The sequence below is a fragment of the Telopea speciosissima genome, chromosome 6, assembly GCF_018873765.1.
Source record: "Telopea speciosissima isolate NSW1024214 ecotype Mountain lineage chromosome 6, Tspe_v1, whole genome shotgun sequence".
NCBI classification, from domain to species: domain Eukaryota; kingdom Viridiplantae; phylum Streptophyta; class Magnoliopsida; order Proteales; family Proteaceae; genus Telopea; species Telopea speciosissima.
Genome location: NC_057921.1, coordinates 49014424 through 49030510, shown reverse-complemented (window position 1 = coordinate 49030510; position 16087 = coordinate 49014424). Strand labels below are relative to the sequence as shown.

Here is a 16087-nt window from a genome sequence, read left to right as displayed (position 1 = left end):
ACGGTAGAATAGATATCATTAACATATCCAAACTAGCCGATTACCATGATTAATTCCGAATCCAACGGCCCAGATTGCCAGATGCTATTTACTAATAATACTCCCGAACCACGAGATCATGTCCAGATATATTTAAATACATGAGAGCTGATCAGCGGATATGATATCGGATATCCTAAGCTGGGCATTGAGCTGGCATGAGTTGACACCCTCACGCACGCACGGGAAAAAAAGCTCGCCCACGATCTAAACGTGTCGGCCAATCTATAAATCCACCGTTGTTGCCGGTTACCCGTGCTGCACCGTCTTGTACCGTTTTTAAAAAGAAATCAAAACTCTTGAATCGGTTCTCTACGTTTCGGATGGGCCTTTGTCAGACACCCACTTATAATCGGAATTAAAAACCCTTCCACAGATCTCTCTGAATTTTCGCCGATCAATTCGCTCTATTTTTTTGTTCAATTTTTTTTAATCTTCTGCTTTTCAATTTTCTTTTCGGAGATCCTCTTGAAAATCTTCCGCTGTTTAATCGCCGGGAAATTTTTTTTTCTAAATTTTCCGGCGAGAAAACCATGGGGTCGATCAATGATACGTCGGCGGTGATCGCTTATGCCCTCAAAGACGCCTCTAATTTTTGGGATGATATCAACAAGTCACCTGTTTGGCAAAATCGAATTTTTCATGTTCTCGCTGTACTCTATGGCTTGGTTGCCTTCATTGCTCTGGTAAGATTTTGGTTTTGGTTGTTTCGGGTTTATTTAACTTATGATTTTATTTGAATTGTATCTTGGGTTTCTAGGTTTTTAAATTGGAGGGAAAGATAGTTAAAGTTTCAATTTTTGGGATTATTCATGTATTGTTATGGGTGGGTTGTTTTTGGGTTATGACTCAGAAGGTAGAGTTATACGTTTCCTTACGGATTTATCATGGGTAGCTGGTTTGTGTATCACATGATTTTATTGGAATTTTGCAAGCTAGGTTTTCTGGGTTTTTAAATTGGAGGGAAGAGATAGTAGAAGTTTCAGTTTTTGGGAATTTTCCTCTATTATTCTGGCTTTTTATTGGGGGATGGGTCTCAGAACATGGAATCATTAGGGTTCGTTAGAAATTTATCATGACTGGCTCAGTTTTTGTATCAGATGATTTCATTTGAATGTAAGCTACGGTTTCTGGGTTTTTTGAATTTGATGAAAAAAGTAGTTGAAGTTCAACTTTTGGGATTCTTTATGTATTATTATGGTTTTCTAGGGATAGGTCTCAGAATATAGAATCGTTGGAGTTCATTATGAATTATCCTCGAGTGGAAGTATCTATATGAAGAAAGACAAAATAGTTATTTGTATTTACAAAAAAATACAGAGACGGGTAATCTAATCAAATCAACTTTTCTGTATATCTATCCCAATGAGCCATCTATCGAATCGTTGCAATGGATGTTCAATCCTGAAGAGAAGGAAGAGATTTTTGAAAAGTAGGTTTTTACAACCCGATAAAGAACCAAAACTTAGTTAAATGTTCTCCTTATTCTAAATTTACTCGAAAAAAGGTGCCCAACCTACAGGAACTGTTCATGATATTTTAAAGAAGGCAACTGGTATTTGTGTGTTTCCACTTGAGCTGTACGAGATGAAATTCTCATAAACGGTTCTCAGAGGGGGAGAGTCTCTTACTTATCTCAATAAAGTCTATGATTGGCTTTTTGATTATGGTTTTGTCAATTGGTGTTGATCTTGTGAATTTTTGTTTGGGTTTCTTTAATTTGGGTAGTTGTGTGTTTATTGCAGATCCAACTTATTCGAATAGAACTGAGAGTTCCCGAGTATGGTTGGACAACACAGAAGGTTTTCCACTTTCTTAACTTCTTGGTGAATGCGGGTTCGTATCTTTTTGTATGTAGTTGATTTTATTTTTTTATATATGTTGTGTTTTTAATGGTTCAATATACTTGATTGTGTTTCACAGTTCGTTCATTGGTCTTTGTATTCCGTCGGAATGTGCAATTGATAAAACCTGAGGTTTGGATAATTTTTTTCATGGATTGTAGCTTTACAGTTATTATATGTAGACTTTGCCTGCCTCTGTTAGTTTGTTTCTAATAGTTTAGTACGACTTACTGTCAGATTTTCCAACATGTCTTGCTTGATATGCCAAGTCTTGGTTTCTTCACAACATATGCACTGTTAGTTCTGTTCTGGGCTGAAATATACTATCAGGTTGGAACTTGAATATGGTTAATCAGTTTATGGTTTTTATTTTTTATTTTTTTAGTTTTGACTCTTAATTTTCATCAGGCACGTGCTATATCAACCGATGGGCTGAGGCCAAGTTTCTATACCGTTAACACTGTTGTGTATAGCATCCAGGTAATGTCTGTTTTTTCTTATGGTCATCAATATAAGCCCTGATTTTTCTTGTGGTCATCAATGTAATTCCTGGTTAAGGGAAGGCTTGTAATGAGAAACTTTGAATGAAATATGCTATGTTTCCTAATGCACGGGATTATGAAGTGCTGTATTTCCTATTTTCTTTTAATAGGTAAGTGCTGTTTTACCTTTCTATTTCTTTTCCTTATCTTTTAATTTCTTTTTAACTTGTTGGTATTGGCTAAAGGAGAGAGCTATCAGTGGTTGTAATTGTGCAGGACATTGAATCCCTTATCTCCTTCAGGATGATAATCAACAAAAAACAAATGATGAAAATGGGAAAATACATTTTTCTAGTGACATAGTTATATTGAGAAGATATGTGTGGCAGAGATGAGGATGTTAAGATGGATGTGTGGAAAAACAAGGAAGGATAAAGTAAGGAATGATCGTATCAGAGCTGACTTGGGAGTTGCTCTAATCAATGACAAGCTCCGAGGGAGTGGTTTGAGGTGGTATGGTCATGTTCAACGGAGGCCTAGGGACGCCCCAGTAAGGAGGAGTGATATGATTCCGATAGAAGGAGCTAAAAGAGCGAGTGGCAGGCCTAAAATGACCATAGGAGAATTTGTGAGGAAGGACATGCATAGTCTAAGTCTTGTACCATGTTTGACCTTGGATATAGTCTATTGGAGGGCAAGGATCCATGTAGGAGACCCTATCTGTCACTTTTCTTTTATTTTCTATCGTTCATTTGTCATTTTCCATTTTTCACTTCTCATCTCATTTCCCATCCCTTTTTTTCCATCTCTTCTTTCCCTTATCTTATGTATACCTTAGTTTTACCTACTTTGTTTGATTGAATCCATGTAGCCGACCCCATTAAGTTGGGATAAGACTGAGGTTGTTGTATAGTTATATGGTTTCACAGATTTGAACGAGACCATTTGGTTTTCCAGCATCTCATTATTGCTTGTTATATATTATACGATGTCATTTAAAGTATATTTAAATTCATATGCTATAATTATTGTGAAAAAAATAATTAGATTGGGCTGGTCATATCAGTTCACCGTTTCAGGTTTATTTAGGTTTTAAAACATTAATCTTGGCATGTTATGCCTATGTTGGTTGGTTACAATTGAATGTTGATTGGTTCATCAAAATCATTTCTCAGGATCATTAGGAGACCTTTTTTTTGGGGGGGGGGGGGTGGGTGGTTAACAATCTAGAAAGGTAGTCTTAGAGAATGTGTGGACCGAATGTGTGGACCATCATGGGTTGGAGGACTTTCATGAGGGTTATTTTGTTTATATTATATACCTATGGAGAGCTTGCTTAAATGCATGATAATTATTAATTTCATTATTGGAGGTGTTCTGGTTCTCATTACAGTTTCCTTATAGTTTTTTTTTTTGGGTGAATTGTTTCCTTATAGTTACTAGTATAATGTTGTGATTTATTGCAAGGAGTATTGGTGAGTGGATTAAAATATGATGTTCCTTCTAACTTCTATGCCAGAAATTGTCTTCAATATGGTGCAAATTAACATAGAGCAATATGTTGAGGGAATCTAGCTATGTAGATAATGCAATCTTAAAATCTAGATTATGGATCTCAGATGCAAGCAATGATCAAAGATGTGATCAGATCTGAGACCAAGGAAGTTACTTTGTTGTTAAGGGAAGAAATCAGATCGATAAATGGGGAGGGAAAAGAGATGTGATTAATTTGCTTGGGAGCAAAAAGAGAGAAGAGAAGAGAAGAAATCAGGTATGGGATACCAATCCCGTATGCACTGCTCAACACCACCAAAACTCTTAAAAGAAGCTCATTCTTTACTAAAATCATCTTTTCTAATTGATGGGGGTGTATTATATATATAAAGACCTTTTAAAGTTCCTAAATTAACTCGTAAAAGGACTCTAATCACTGTACCACACTTAATAAAGTAAATAAACTCAAGACAGAAATTTATCTATGTATTAAGCATTCTAATCTATTTAAAACACTAAACTTAACTACTAATCCCGTGTACCAACTTTATCCCACTTTATGGGCTAATAAATTACGCCCATTACAATGAAACTAAAAAAAAAATGCCCAATTTATAATATACTTCCCAAAGGTCAATTCCAGCCCATTGGACTGCCACCAACACCTTATGGGCCTCCCAAGCTTGTACATACAGGATTAATGTCTAATGAAATTGCAATTTTCCTGGTTTTGAGAAAAACTCGCTCTCTAGTTTTGTAGAAGGGAAAAAATAGTAGAGCTTGAATTGTGATTCATCCTCTTGATCTCATGTCTCTACATCCTCTTTTTACTAGGGCATCCCCCGTAAGTGATGCGCCATATCGACTCCCAAGTGCGGTGATAAGTAGTCAAGGGCAAGTGAGAGGAAGTTTTCCAGCCCAGAATCGTAGGATTAGACTAGCTTCCTGGAACATTGAATCCTTAACAGGTAAGAGCCTGTGATGCAGCTCCCAGAAGGAAGAAGAAGAAGAAGAAGCCCTGAACTTAGGGCTTGAATAGGGAGCCTTAGTTTAGGATTATTATTTTCCATACTTAGTTTATTTTCCTGTTTTTAGATTGAACCGGTGTAGAATTGGTTGCATCCAATTGGTTCAATTGGTCTAATTTAAGTGAAGTGTTCTTATTGGTTAATAGGTCCTTATATCTTATTGGCTAATATGGAATCTTCTTTTAAATTAGTTGTTTTAAGTTAGATTCTTTTATTTTAAGTTAATAGGGGTAGTTGTGTCTTTTTCTTTTAAAATATTTAAGTTGTTTTTATTTTGTCCCACCCTTCCACGATTTTGTGAGGGAAAGCACTTTATTTTGTAGTAGGACTTGGCATCAAGCCATATTATAAATAATGAAATCGTGGAGGGCTCCCCCACATTGAAATTTGAATTAAAAAGACTGTTTTCTGCTATTGGCCGATTGCTGCTGCTGCTGTTCTGCTCCTTTGAGTATGCATCCTTGTGGATTTCAAGGTGGAAAGGGTGGGTGGATTCCTGCGACTCCTTACGCCGTGACGGCTGAGAGGATCTCTCTCTGAAGGTGGTTTCATCCTTCATCATTCAAGCTGCTGCCGGTGAATTGCAGTGGTGAGTTTGAGTTTAATTTCTGTTTTTTATCATTCCTTCTCCTTCCCCATTCGATCCCTTTATTTTCTGTTTTAATTTCATAAACCCTAGTGTTCTAAATTCAGTCCAGCCATATCCTATCAGCCAAATTCCTTCAAACTTCAGACACAGCATCACTACATCAACCCCTCCATTCGACCTAGCCTGCTGCCTCATCTTCCATAGCTAAACCCTAAATAGTCAAAAACCTGTTCTGACCTAATTAGCCATTCAATTCAGCCCATATTACAGTTGAACCTTCCCCTTACTGTTTTGAAAACTCGACCTCAGTCCCAGCCCTTAGATCCCACTCAAAACCCTAGTTTTGGTAATTTTTCTTAATTTCTAAAACCCGAAACCCTAACCCTAATTCTGCAGGAATTTTAAACTGATCCAAATCCCAATATTTTTATATCAAAATAACCCCTTAGACCTGCTGATCATTACCATATATTACTTTCATCCATAACCCTAGCCTAAACCCTAGATTTGCCCTAAACAACCTCAAACTGCCTAGCCAAACTAGCAGCTGTATTTAGATCCTGTTGCTTGGCCTGTAATAGGATCCTTATCCTATTGTGAGCTACATTAGCCTGGAGTTGGTAGATGTCATGAAGAGATGAAGGATTAATATCGCTTGTATCCAAGAGACAAGATGGAAGGGTAACAAAGCTAAAATGTTGGATGGCTTCAAAATTTGGTATTCGGGAGACCACAGTAACAGAATCGGTTTGGGCTTAATAATGGACAAAGATCTAAAGAACGATGTGGTAGAGGTCAAAAGACTGGGAGACAGGATTATGTCCATCAAACTAGTATTGGAGAAAGTGGTTGTCAATATTGTTTGCACCTATGCACCCAAAGTAGGATTGGATGAAAGTAGTAAGCGCCTTTTTTGGGAACTCATGGATGATTTAATGCAGGGTTTTGGGCAGGATGAATCGATTATCATTGGAGGTGACTTGAACGGACGTGTTGGGAGTTACCGTAGAGGTTATGAAGGGGTCCATGGAGGTTTCAGGGTTGGGGAGAGGAACGAGGAATGGACCTCAATCCTAGACTTTGCAGTAGCTTATGATCTTCCCATAGTGAATACCTTCTTTGAAAAAAGAGAGGAGCACTTAATTACCTATAAAAGTGAACCACACCAGCCAAATAGACTTCTTCCTTATAAGAAGGACAAATAGAACGGAGTGTAAGGACTGTAAGGTTATCCCTGGGGAGAGCTTAACCACCCAACATAGACTGGTGGTCCTGGATATGTACGTGCACGAAAGAGTAGGAGGAAGGGACCTATGTACCCTAAGATAAGGTGGTGGAGATTAAAGGGGGAGTCTCTAAGGACTTTTATTGATATTGTGGTCAAACAAGGAAAGTGGGACTTTGAGGGAGACACCAACATGATGTGGAACGAGATGATGACCTGTATTAAGAGGGTGGCCAAAGATGTCCTAGGGGAAGCAAAGGGTAGTCGTCAGGCCCCTAGGGAGACTTGATGGTGGAATGATGAGGTCCGAGCAGCCATTAAGACCAAGAAAGAGTGTTTAAGACTTGGCAAAGGACTAAAGAAATAGAGGATAAAAAGAGATATAATGATGCAAGAAATGAAGCTAGGAAGATTCTGGGGTTGGCTAGGGCGAAGAAATATGAGGATCTCTATACCAACCTAAACACCAAAGAGGGAGAAAAAGCTATTTATAAGATAGCTAAGATGAGAGAAAGGAAGAGTAGAGATTTTGATCAGGTGAAGTGCAGCAAGAGTGCTGATGGAAGAGTGTTGGTGAGAGATGAGGACATCATGAAGAGATGGGATGAGTATATTTGTGACCTACTAAATAGAGATACGTTGGGTAGAAATGACCTGGACGATTACACTTTTCAGCAAGACACCACACGCCATAGATACGTAAGAAAGATTAGTATGGCGGAAATTAAAGAAGCCTTAAGAAAGATGAAAGCAGGCAAGATCCCAGGCCTAGACGAGATTCCAATAGAAGTATGGAAAACCCTTGGAGGCTGTGGGGTTCATTGGTGATTGGTTAACAGGATTTTGAACTCAAAGATGCCAGATGAGTGGCGGAGAAACATTGTAGTCCCGATCTACAAAAATAAAGGTGATATCTAAAGTTGCAATAACTATAGAAGCATTAAGCTTATGAGTCACACTATGAAACTATGAGAAAAGGTTATTGAAGCCCGTTTGAGAAGAGAGACTCATGTCTCGGTGAATCAATTTGATTTTATGGCAAGTAGGTCCACGACAGAAGCTATCTACTTATTGAGGAGGCTCATGGAAAGATTTGGAGAAAGCAAGAATGATCTCCATATGGTCTTTATTGACTTGGAATAAGCTTATGACCAAGTCCCTAGGAGAAATTATGTATTGCAGGTAGAGTTACGGGTTTTGATGAGCAACTGAAAAACAACTTAATGCTTGAAGGGACAATAACAGCAAGAAATTTTGAGTAATTAAGTGTTTTGAGGAAACCAAGTACAATGCATATAACATTTTATAAGATTCAGGGGAATTGTATTACACTGATTCTGATATAAAATATATGCTTCACAGCATGGGAAGCCTGACTAATAAGATCAATGACCTTTTCTCTCTTCTTGACATAGCTTTGCTTATGTTTACTTTAATATGTGTAATTCACATATGTTTCTTGTAAATTCTAAACACAAGCTTGAAGAATGCCATTGTTACAGTTTTTGATTTTATGAAGATGATTTTGTAATGCCATTATTGTACTGTTGATACTTGATAGAAATAAATGTGTGACACAAACAAGGCTATTAACAATCATAGTTCAAAATTTCAGTTGAAATACCAAAATTTCGAGGAAATATTTTGGTTTCAAAAATTTGCCGAAACGAAATAGTGTGCGAATTGAGTTTTCTTAAATGTTTCAGTTTTTTTCAACGAAATGGCCATTTTGGTTTCATATTCAATGCCATATTTCGGTGGTGTAATTCAGTTTCAAGCAGGATCGAAACTGAAATCTTGAATCTTATTAATAATAAGGAAAAGATTTGTGGGTTTTTATTAGTGTTAAATTAGATTACTTTTGTTGACCTTTTTTCTTTGAATTTGTACAGATAGTGTTGTGGTTAATTTTGTGGTTGAAGCCCGTCTCTGTTGTACTCATCCTGTCCAAGGTCTTCTTCGCAGGTCCGCTCAGTATTACTATAGAAATTTATTAAATAACATATGTAGCTTAATTCTAATCTAACGTGCTAATATGTGTTCTGCAGGTGTGTCATTTTTTGCGGCCCTTGGGTTTCTTCTCTATGGAGGGAGGTAAGAGCCTTATTCTTGGACTCTCAACTACTCCTACTGTACTAGAAAATAGATAGCAGGCATGTGTCGAATCTTGCTTTTTTAAAATTTCATGCTCCCACTCTTTGAGAAATGGTATGCATGCAGTGGGCGCTGTACTTTACGTTCTAGAGACAGACCCAAACATATATATAATATAATCTGCATCATTCTATAAACCAGGTCAATTGGTTCATTGTCTAGGTCTTTAGCTTGCCAAGTGCACATAGGATACACTGACTAATTGAGAAACTAGGCTGAAAGTTGGGACTTTTAAGACTACAATAATGCATCTTTTATTTTGGCAGACTAACAACCTACCTAGATAAAGGCTTCAGTAATGGCCATAATATCTGTCAAATGGATGCTTGATTGGTGCTCAAATATTGGTGGGCATGTTATCCACCTCACCGTTTACTCGTGCCTCGTGTCCGGTGTTCGAGGTCTCTTGAGATCTCGACAATTTTCTCGGTTTTGACTAGGGTCGAGTCGAGATAGGGTGTGAAATAACAATACATTTTCTCGGCCGAAATTTTGGTATCGTGCTGAAATGTCACTGTCAGTTGTATAAATACCATGTTTCGACTTTTCTTTGTCGAAATTTCGATCTATTCTCAGTCAACTTGACTGGTTTCGCCAGTTTGTGAAGAAAACAGCTCCAAATCACTTATTTGCTCCAAATCTTACTAAAAAAAGCTTGGAGCACTTGGATTTGATGCTCAAGAACAAGATTTGGAGTAGATTTGCTGCCCAACAACCTTCCTTGGAAGAGATTTAAACTTGAAGGCCCGACACGTGTTCAATATTAGGATGAGCATATAGGGATAGGAGTGACTTGGTACTTGATAGTTGTTGGCTTGTATTGTTAAATGTTGACTCAAAATATATTTGACTCTATATGACAAACAATGTTAGATATATGATTTATGAAATGGTTCATAAATTGATGTCTTTTCATTCCTATTGCTTATTTAAATTGTTCTACTTGAATTATATGTGTTCTAACACTAAAGATTGTGTGGAATATACTACCAACCTAGGGTCCTAAGTCAAACTACCATTTTGGGTGTGATTTAAAAAAAAACTAAAGGTTCCACCATGTCTATAGGGCCTAAAATAGGCTGTCATGCAAGTTTCATGACCTAATTAGGTCATATGGCCACCAAAACCAAGGGCCGAGATCTGATATAAAAAATGCACCAACTCGGCCGAGATCTCGCCGAGTTAACTAGACAACTCAATTTTTTGTCAGAGCGAAACCAGCCGAGATATCGAGACCTCGAACCTTGCTCATGTCATCTCTAATGTTTATCATGCTTTGTGATGTGGCTGTATAGAAAGATTCAGGAAATTGTTGAATCCAGCCTCCACATAAAATGTCATGGAAAGATGCAATTGAGAAAGACACCTAAGGGTCCGTGTGATAGGGGACACCAAATTCATCTCACTAGTTAATTTTCAACCCCAAACGAGACGGAAGTGGCTCAAAAGCGAGTACAATGCGTCCAAAGTTATAAAAATGCCAGTAGGTTCGATTTCAAATAAATAACGTTTATGATAACTTTTGAATGAAGTTTGAGCTATTCTTCACACTCATTTGAGCCTGGCACTTGACCAATGATATGGCCACATTGTCCTCTGACCTCTATTACATGGACTGACTCAGGTGGGACTATGTATGCCATAATATAGGTTTTCACAATAAGTTCACCCACCTGGGTGACATTTAGGTTTTCATGTAAGAATATATGAGAAAGGTTGCTGACTGGAACACTTGCCAGAAGCCGTTCCAACTAGGTGGCTTTCTGCCATGTGGAACTGATGAATTGGACATTCTGACCATTTGATAGATGGAAATTCCCTGGATAGGCCACATGCCAAATTTAGTGGCTTATCTCAATTGTGTGGTCAATCATTGGTGGGGGTCTTCATCTGTTTTCTCTACAGCGGGCCTTCTTCAAGCAGAATTGGCTTTGCAAACAATCTCTAAGTCATTATATTTATTGGTGATTCTGTACAAGTACTGAATATCTAACAATATTCGAATGTATAACATCAGTTTGTTCTGAGAAAAAAAATGAGTAGATGATGACATGGACACGTCCATGTAATTTGAGCGCCAACATACTCTGCCATGTGGCATATAAATTGACATAGGCGGAAGGGCTTCGGGCTGTGACGCAGCAGGATCCTTGCTATGTGTGACCGCTTGATTTGAGCCACATTGTAGGATGATTTTTCCATTCCCATTGCTGGATAGATTGGGAATCTCTGGTTTCCTCACATGTCCAATTCTGCCGACTTTGCTCGTACCATTTTTTCCACTTTTACCCTTTAATTCTACCCCTTGAAATATTACCATTTTAGGTCAAATGCACCAAAAGAGTTTCCACCCCCCGCCCCCTTCCTCGCATGGAAAAAAGGTCTTGGACTGTAACCTCATGAGTAGAGGATGGTTTTAGTAATGTGGAGCATATATTTATATACATGAAAGTTTAGGTGGCATCTGTAAAGGTTCCCATATTGCCCTCGCCATCATCTACCTTTTGGTAAGTTTACCTAAAATCATTTTGCCCCATGAAGCCCTTATTTTTGGCAGTTTTTGACCTAAAGAAATAATATTTTCATGGCAGTAATTATAAGGGAAAAGTTGAAAAAACTGTCGATAGTTTTGTTGGGCCATGAAAGTTGAGATATGTGGCCAATCGCAGGTCCCCTACCTACCCAATGGTCAGAAGGCCACATCATTTCTTCATGCGGCTCAAATCTTAGGTGCGGCTCAAATCTTAGGTGGACCAGTCGTCAACAATCCCTTTTCCAAGGTGGAGATTGTTGGGGGTAAGATGTCTTTATTCCGTCTCTTGATTTGTGGGTTGATTCCTGTATAGGGTTTTGCTATAAATTTGTAGCAAGGGTTCTTTCTCTGTAATGTAATCTAAGGGAGGTGTGAGGATTCTTACCAAAAAAAAAAAAAAAAAGAGGCGTGAGGATGAGCAGCTGTAGCCCTATTTTTCATTGATAGTGAAACAGATCTCATCTCACCGTGGACATAGGCAATCTTGCCGAACCAAGTAAATCCTTGTGTTCGTTGTGTGTTTGTTGCTTACGATTTCCATTATTTTCTGCATCTTTTTTAGGATTCGTTTTCACCAAAGGAATGCTGTTATTTGCTGCAGGCTTTCAAGCCTTCTGCAAAGGGTGTTCCCATCATGTGGTGTTGACCATTGGCATGGTACATGTAGATTCCAGACTGTCCTTATGATGAGATACTAATGTAGTCCTAGGTTTGAAAAGTCAAACTAGGAGCCAATCAACCAGGATCTGTTATCAACAGGTGAATCGGCTAGGTCAAAAATTGGGTTTTTGGTGAAATTAGAGTTAGGGTTTGATTTATGGGTTGTGTCAAGTTGAGGTAGGGGAGTCTATCAGTGAAGGTCCTGAGATGTTTGATGGATGGAAGTGTGTAAACTTGAATTAACCGCAATTAGATTTAGAGTTTCGGGTTTTGGAAAAGAGGAAAATAATGAAATCTAGGGTTTTGGCTGGTCAGAAATGGACCAGCTTTGGATCGAGTGTCTAGGGGATGGAGAGGGATGCTCGGTCCTAGTATGGGGCTGAATGAATGGATGGTTAGGTCTGTGGGGAATTTAGGGTATGGGAAACTTGAAAATAACAAGGGTGAAAACTAGGGTTGGGTTTGTAGAGGATTAGGAGAAGAAAGATGGGGATGGGGATGCTTCCAACTTGAATTTAGCTCGTCTCCAGGGAGGCATGCGCCAGGGTGCTGCCAGGGGGCATCCAGCGGTTGAGCTGTGCCACACACATCTCGATGCATGCCTAGGGATGTGTGCAGCACAGCCCAACGGTTGGCAGCGCCCTGGGCGTTCCCTGCTCCCTGGAGACGATCCTGATACTTCCAACTTACTTGTAGTTGCAGAATTGTCCTGGCAGCAACTTGTTTGCTGGAAAAACTTGAATAAAAATTGAATCTTGAACTGAAACTTGAAGGAGATCTTCAAAGGAATCACCTGGGCTTCATATCGCAAGGTGTCGATTGGATTAAACACCAATCCCACCAGCTTTGATCAGACACAAAGCAAATCTTCAGAGAAGAAACAAAGTTGCAAAGCAGCAATAGCAGATTTTCAAAATTCAGAGGTGAAAATAACTCCCCCACCGAATCCTTTATCTATAGTGGCCTTTGGCCTTACTCCTATTCAGCCTAGGAGTATGAATACCCCTAGCCGGCTAGCTCTAATTCCACCTCCCTTTTTAAATTCGTGGGAGTGTGGACCCAAAGAAAAAAACAAAGTTGCATTAAAATAAAACTGGTGGGTTAAGTCTCTTAAATTGAACCACTGGCTCAACCAGGTTGGGCTGGTTCAATTTAAAAACACAAAACACTTAAAATAAAACTAAGTAGGGAACTTTTTTTTTTTTTTTTTTTGAGGGAACTACAATTACTACTACTTGGACAGCAGCTTCCTGTTCCTCTTCTTCTTGCGGATGTAGTGCTTCAGCTCTGCATCAGGTACCCTCTAGGGTGGCTGCTTTCAAAGATGCTCTTGTTCATGTTAGCCTAGACACCATTGTGATTGATAAATATGCCTTATGTATGGTGAATGGTTCTTGAATGAGGGTATGGAAGAAATGGCTTCTGGTTTTTATTTTTCCATTGTTAAGTGGGTAGTGTGGAGATGACCACGTCCTATTTAACTTGTCCAAATCTATATAGAATATCCATATGGTTTATTTCCTAGGGTTGATTGAAGAGTTTGACATGCAGTACAAGTTTCACAGGGCTCTGGCTAGAAATCATCTGGCTAATGGTTTGGAGTTCTTAATGGTCCAGTTTGTAGAATTATCTCTCTGTGACCATTCTGTGTATTTTCTGATTATTCTGGTGTCCTTTGTACAATTGTAAGGCTAGGGTTTACAATTTGGTGGGGTTTTGGTGGTTTAAGCTAATAAGTTCCTTGGGCAATAGGCATAGGGTGGGTTTCAGTGGCCTGCATAAAGATTGTAAAATGAAAGTATGGAAATTGCTACCTCAATTTCAACATTGGATAATTGGATCTCAGCTGTGCAGTGGGTCAGGCCAATAGGGATGGGATGTTGCCCCCACTGCACGACAGTGATCCGAGCCATGTGTCATTTGACATGGCATTAGCTTAGCAGATTCTTACGGAGAAAAGAAAATTTTACTTCAATATTATGTTAACTAAAACATGTTAGTACCATAGAAACTTGAATAGAGTCAATTGACTTGGCTATAGGGTATGTGTTTTGTTGGATGCAGCTGGTGTTCAAGTTCTCAGGTCTGCAAGCCATGGCCAAGTCCAGACTATATAATAATCGGGCTGGCAGGCCAAATCTAGCAACAGCTCATTTTTAGCCTGGCTGGGCTGAGAATTGGCTCCCATAGCTGACATAAACCCTGCTATTTGCTGTTTTGATTTTTACTTACATTGTTCTGCATTGAACTGATGGCCCTTGAATTTTTGGCTTTCGTATTCTGTCAGACTCTTCCTAATGCTTCAACGCTTCCCTGTTGAGTCAAAAGGTCGGAGAAAGAAGTTACAGGAGGTATTTTTGGACCATTTAATTTCTTCAGACACTAAACATCTTCAGGCTTCCCATTTATTCATTGTTTGTTTTCCGGCTTGTTTAGGTTGGCTATGTGACAACCATTTGTTTCTCATGTTTCCTAGCAAGATGTATCATGGTGAGTTTGTTCTGCATCACCCAATCTACTTGTAGTCTTGTGCCACACTTGTTCTAGGTAAATCTCTCATGGTAGGAAAGGTTTTTGGTGTTGTTCCAAATAGAGTATGCTTTTGATATAGTTGAAACCATCTCTGATGCTTTGATTTCCACTGATAAATGGTAATGACCACATATCAATAAAAATCATCAGTTTAGTTCTTTCTAACTTGCATATCGATTGTAACTTTTATATGTATGTGACAGATGTGCTTCAATGCATTTGATAAAGCCGCTGATCTTGATGTTTTGGACCATCCAGTTTTGAACTTTGTATACTACCTGGTAAGTTTTGTTCATCTATGGACAACTTGTGATATGTAATGATGTTAATCTAGCATTTGAGAAGTAGAGATCAGGCATCTCCTATTTTAGTTTTGCCAGGATTTGGGTGCTAGGATGTTCCAACTGTTGCATATGTCAGTGGGTAACCTGCACCCTTTCTTTTCAAAATGCTTTTGGTGTATCATTTATAATTGGAGGAACATTTAGCTGTCCTATTTATCCCCCGTGGAGAATGTTTACTACTTGTTGAGCCTTTCTCTAGGTTATAATTATGACCTTTCTCTTATGCAACTTCATTCCTTTCAAAATCTAAACAAAGTGTCGTTTTTTTAATTTTTTCTTGGAACGATCTACAGTTGGTGGAAATTCTACCTTCTATTCTGGTTCTTTTCATACTGAGGAAGCTCCCACCCAAACGTAGTATCACACAGTATCACCCCATTCGATGAGAGAATTGAAGAAGTCATTTGATAGCTGGGAGACCTGCGAAGCAGGGACTAATGGATGGCTTGGTTTTGGAAAAGCACATCTACCCTCTTTAAGTAGAGATGCATGCAACCAAAGGGTAGCAGGAAACGGTTTCTGCACATCTCGGACACACTCATCTTTTAGCATCTAAACAGGGGTCTCTGTTCCTGGTAAGTGTTGTAGATTATTAAAAAACAAACATCTTGATGAGAGGATTGTGAATTCTTGTGACCCACTTTAGTGTAACTTTTGATTGGTTTTGTTTAATATTGTTGTTATAACAGATGGTTTATTGTGTTGGGTCCATGTTTTGTTCAATACAATGATATCAAGCAGGAGGGGATGTATTCCTATTCACAAACCACCTCTTTAACATATCATAATGAATAATGTTGCTTCAATAATTTGAAAATATTTTTTTACAAGTTCAGAGAAATAGCCATCCTGAGAGCCAGGAAGAAGATAAAAAGAGGACTTCTATGCTATTAGATGATACTAAAACTAAAGAATTATAGACTGAAATACAAACGAGCATGCATAATCAAATGGGTTGCAGCTTTGGTAATAGGCATAAAGATACGTACCTGCTGCTTGTTAGCTAGTGGGTGAGGATTGTCTTGTCAGGACAAACTTGACAATCTTTCTCTCCCCTGCTCTCCATCTCTAGCTTTCCAGATCCTTGTGACTGCTAAATTTCTGTGCAAATCTAGAAACTAAAAGGGAGAAAGATCTGAGAGAGAGAGAGAGAGAGAGAGGGT

General features: G+C 38.6%; 1 protein-coding gene and 1 long non-coding RNA gene across 2 annotated transcripts; one reads left to right on the top strand and one right to left on the bottom strand.

The window, feature by feature from the left end:
- Positions 1-292: 292 nt before the first annotated feature.
- Positions 293-15629, top strand: LOC122665113 (tobamovirus multiplication protein 3-like). The gene is made up of 11 exons (XM_043861180.1): positions 293-725; positions 1785-1875; positions 1963-2015; positions 2121-2213; positions 2292-2363; positions 8594-8666; positions 8750-8795; positions 14336-14399; positions 14485-14538; positions 14784-14861; positions 15218-15629. The coding sequence occupies exons 1-11, from the start codon at positions 573-575 to the stop codon at positions 15308-15310; spliced, it is 870 nt and encodes a 289-aa protein (XP_043717115.1). The 5' UTR covers positions 293-572; the 3' UTR covers positions 15311-15629.
- Positions 10216-14364, bottom strand: LOC122665114. The gene is made up of 2 exons (XR_006333434.1): positions 14281-14364; positions 10216-10528 (listed from the first exon to the last, which is right to left on the bottom strand). It is a non-coding gene; the product is annotated as an uncharacterized LOC122665114 (long non-coding RNA).
- Positions 15630-16087: the final 458 nt, after the last annotated feature.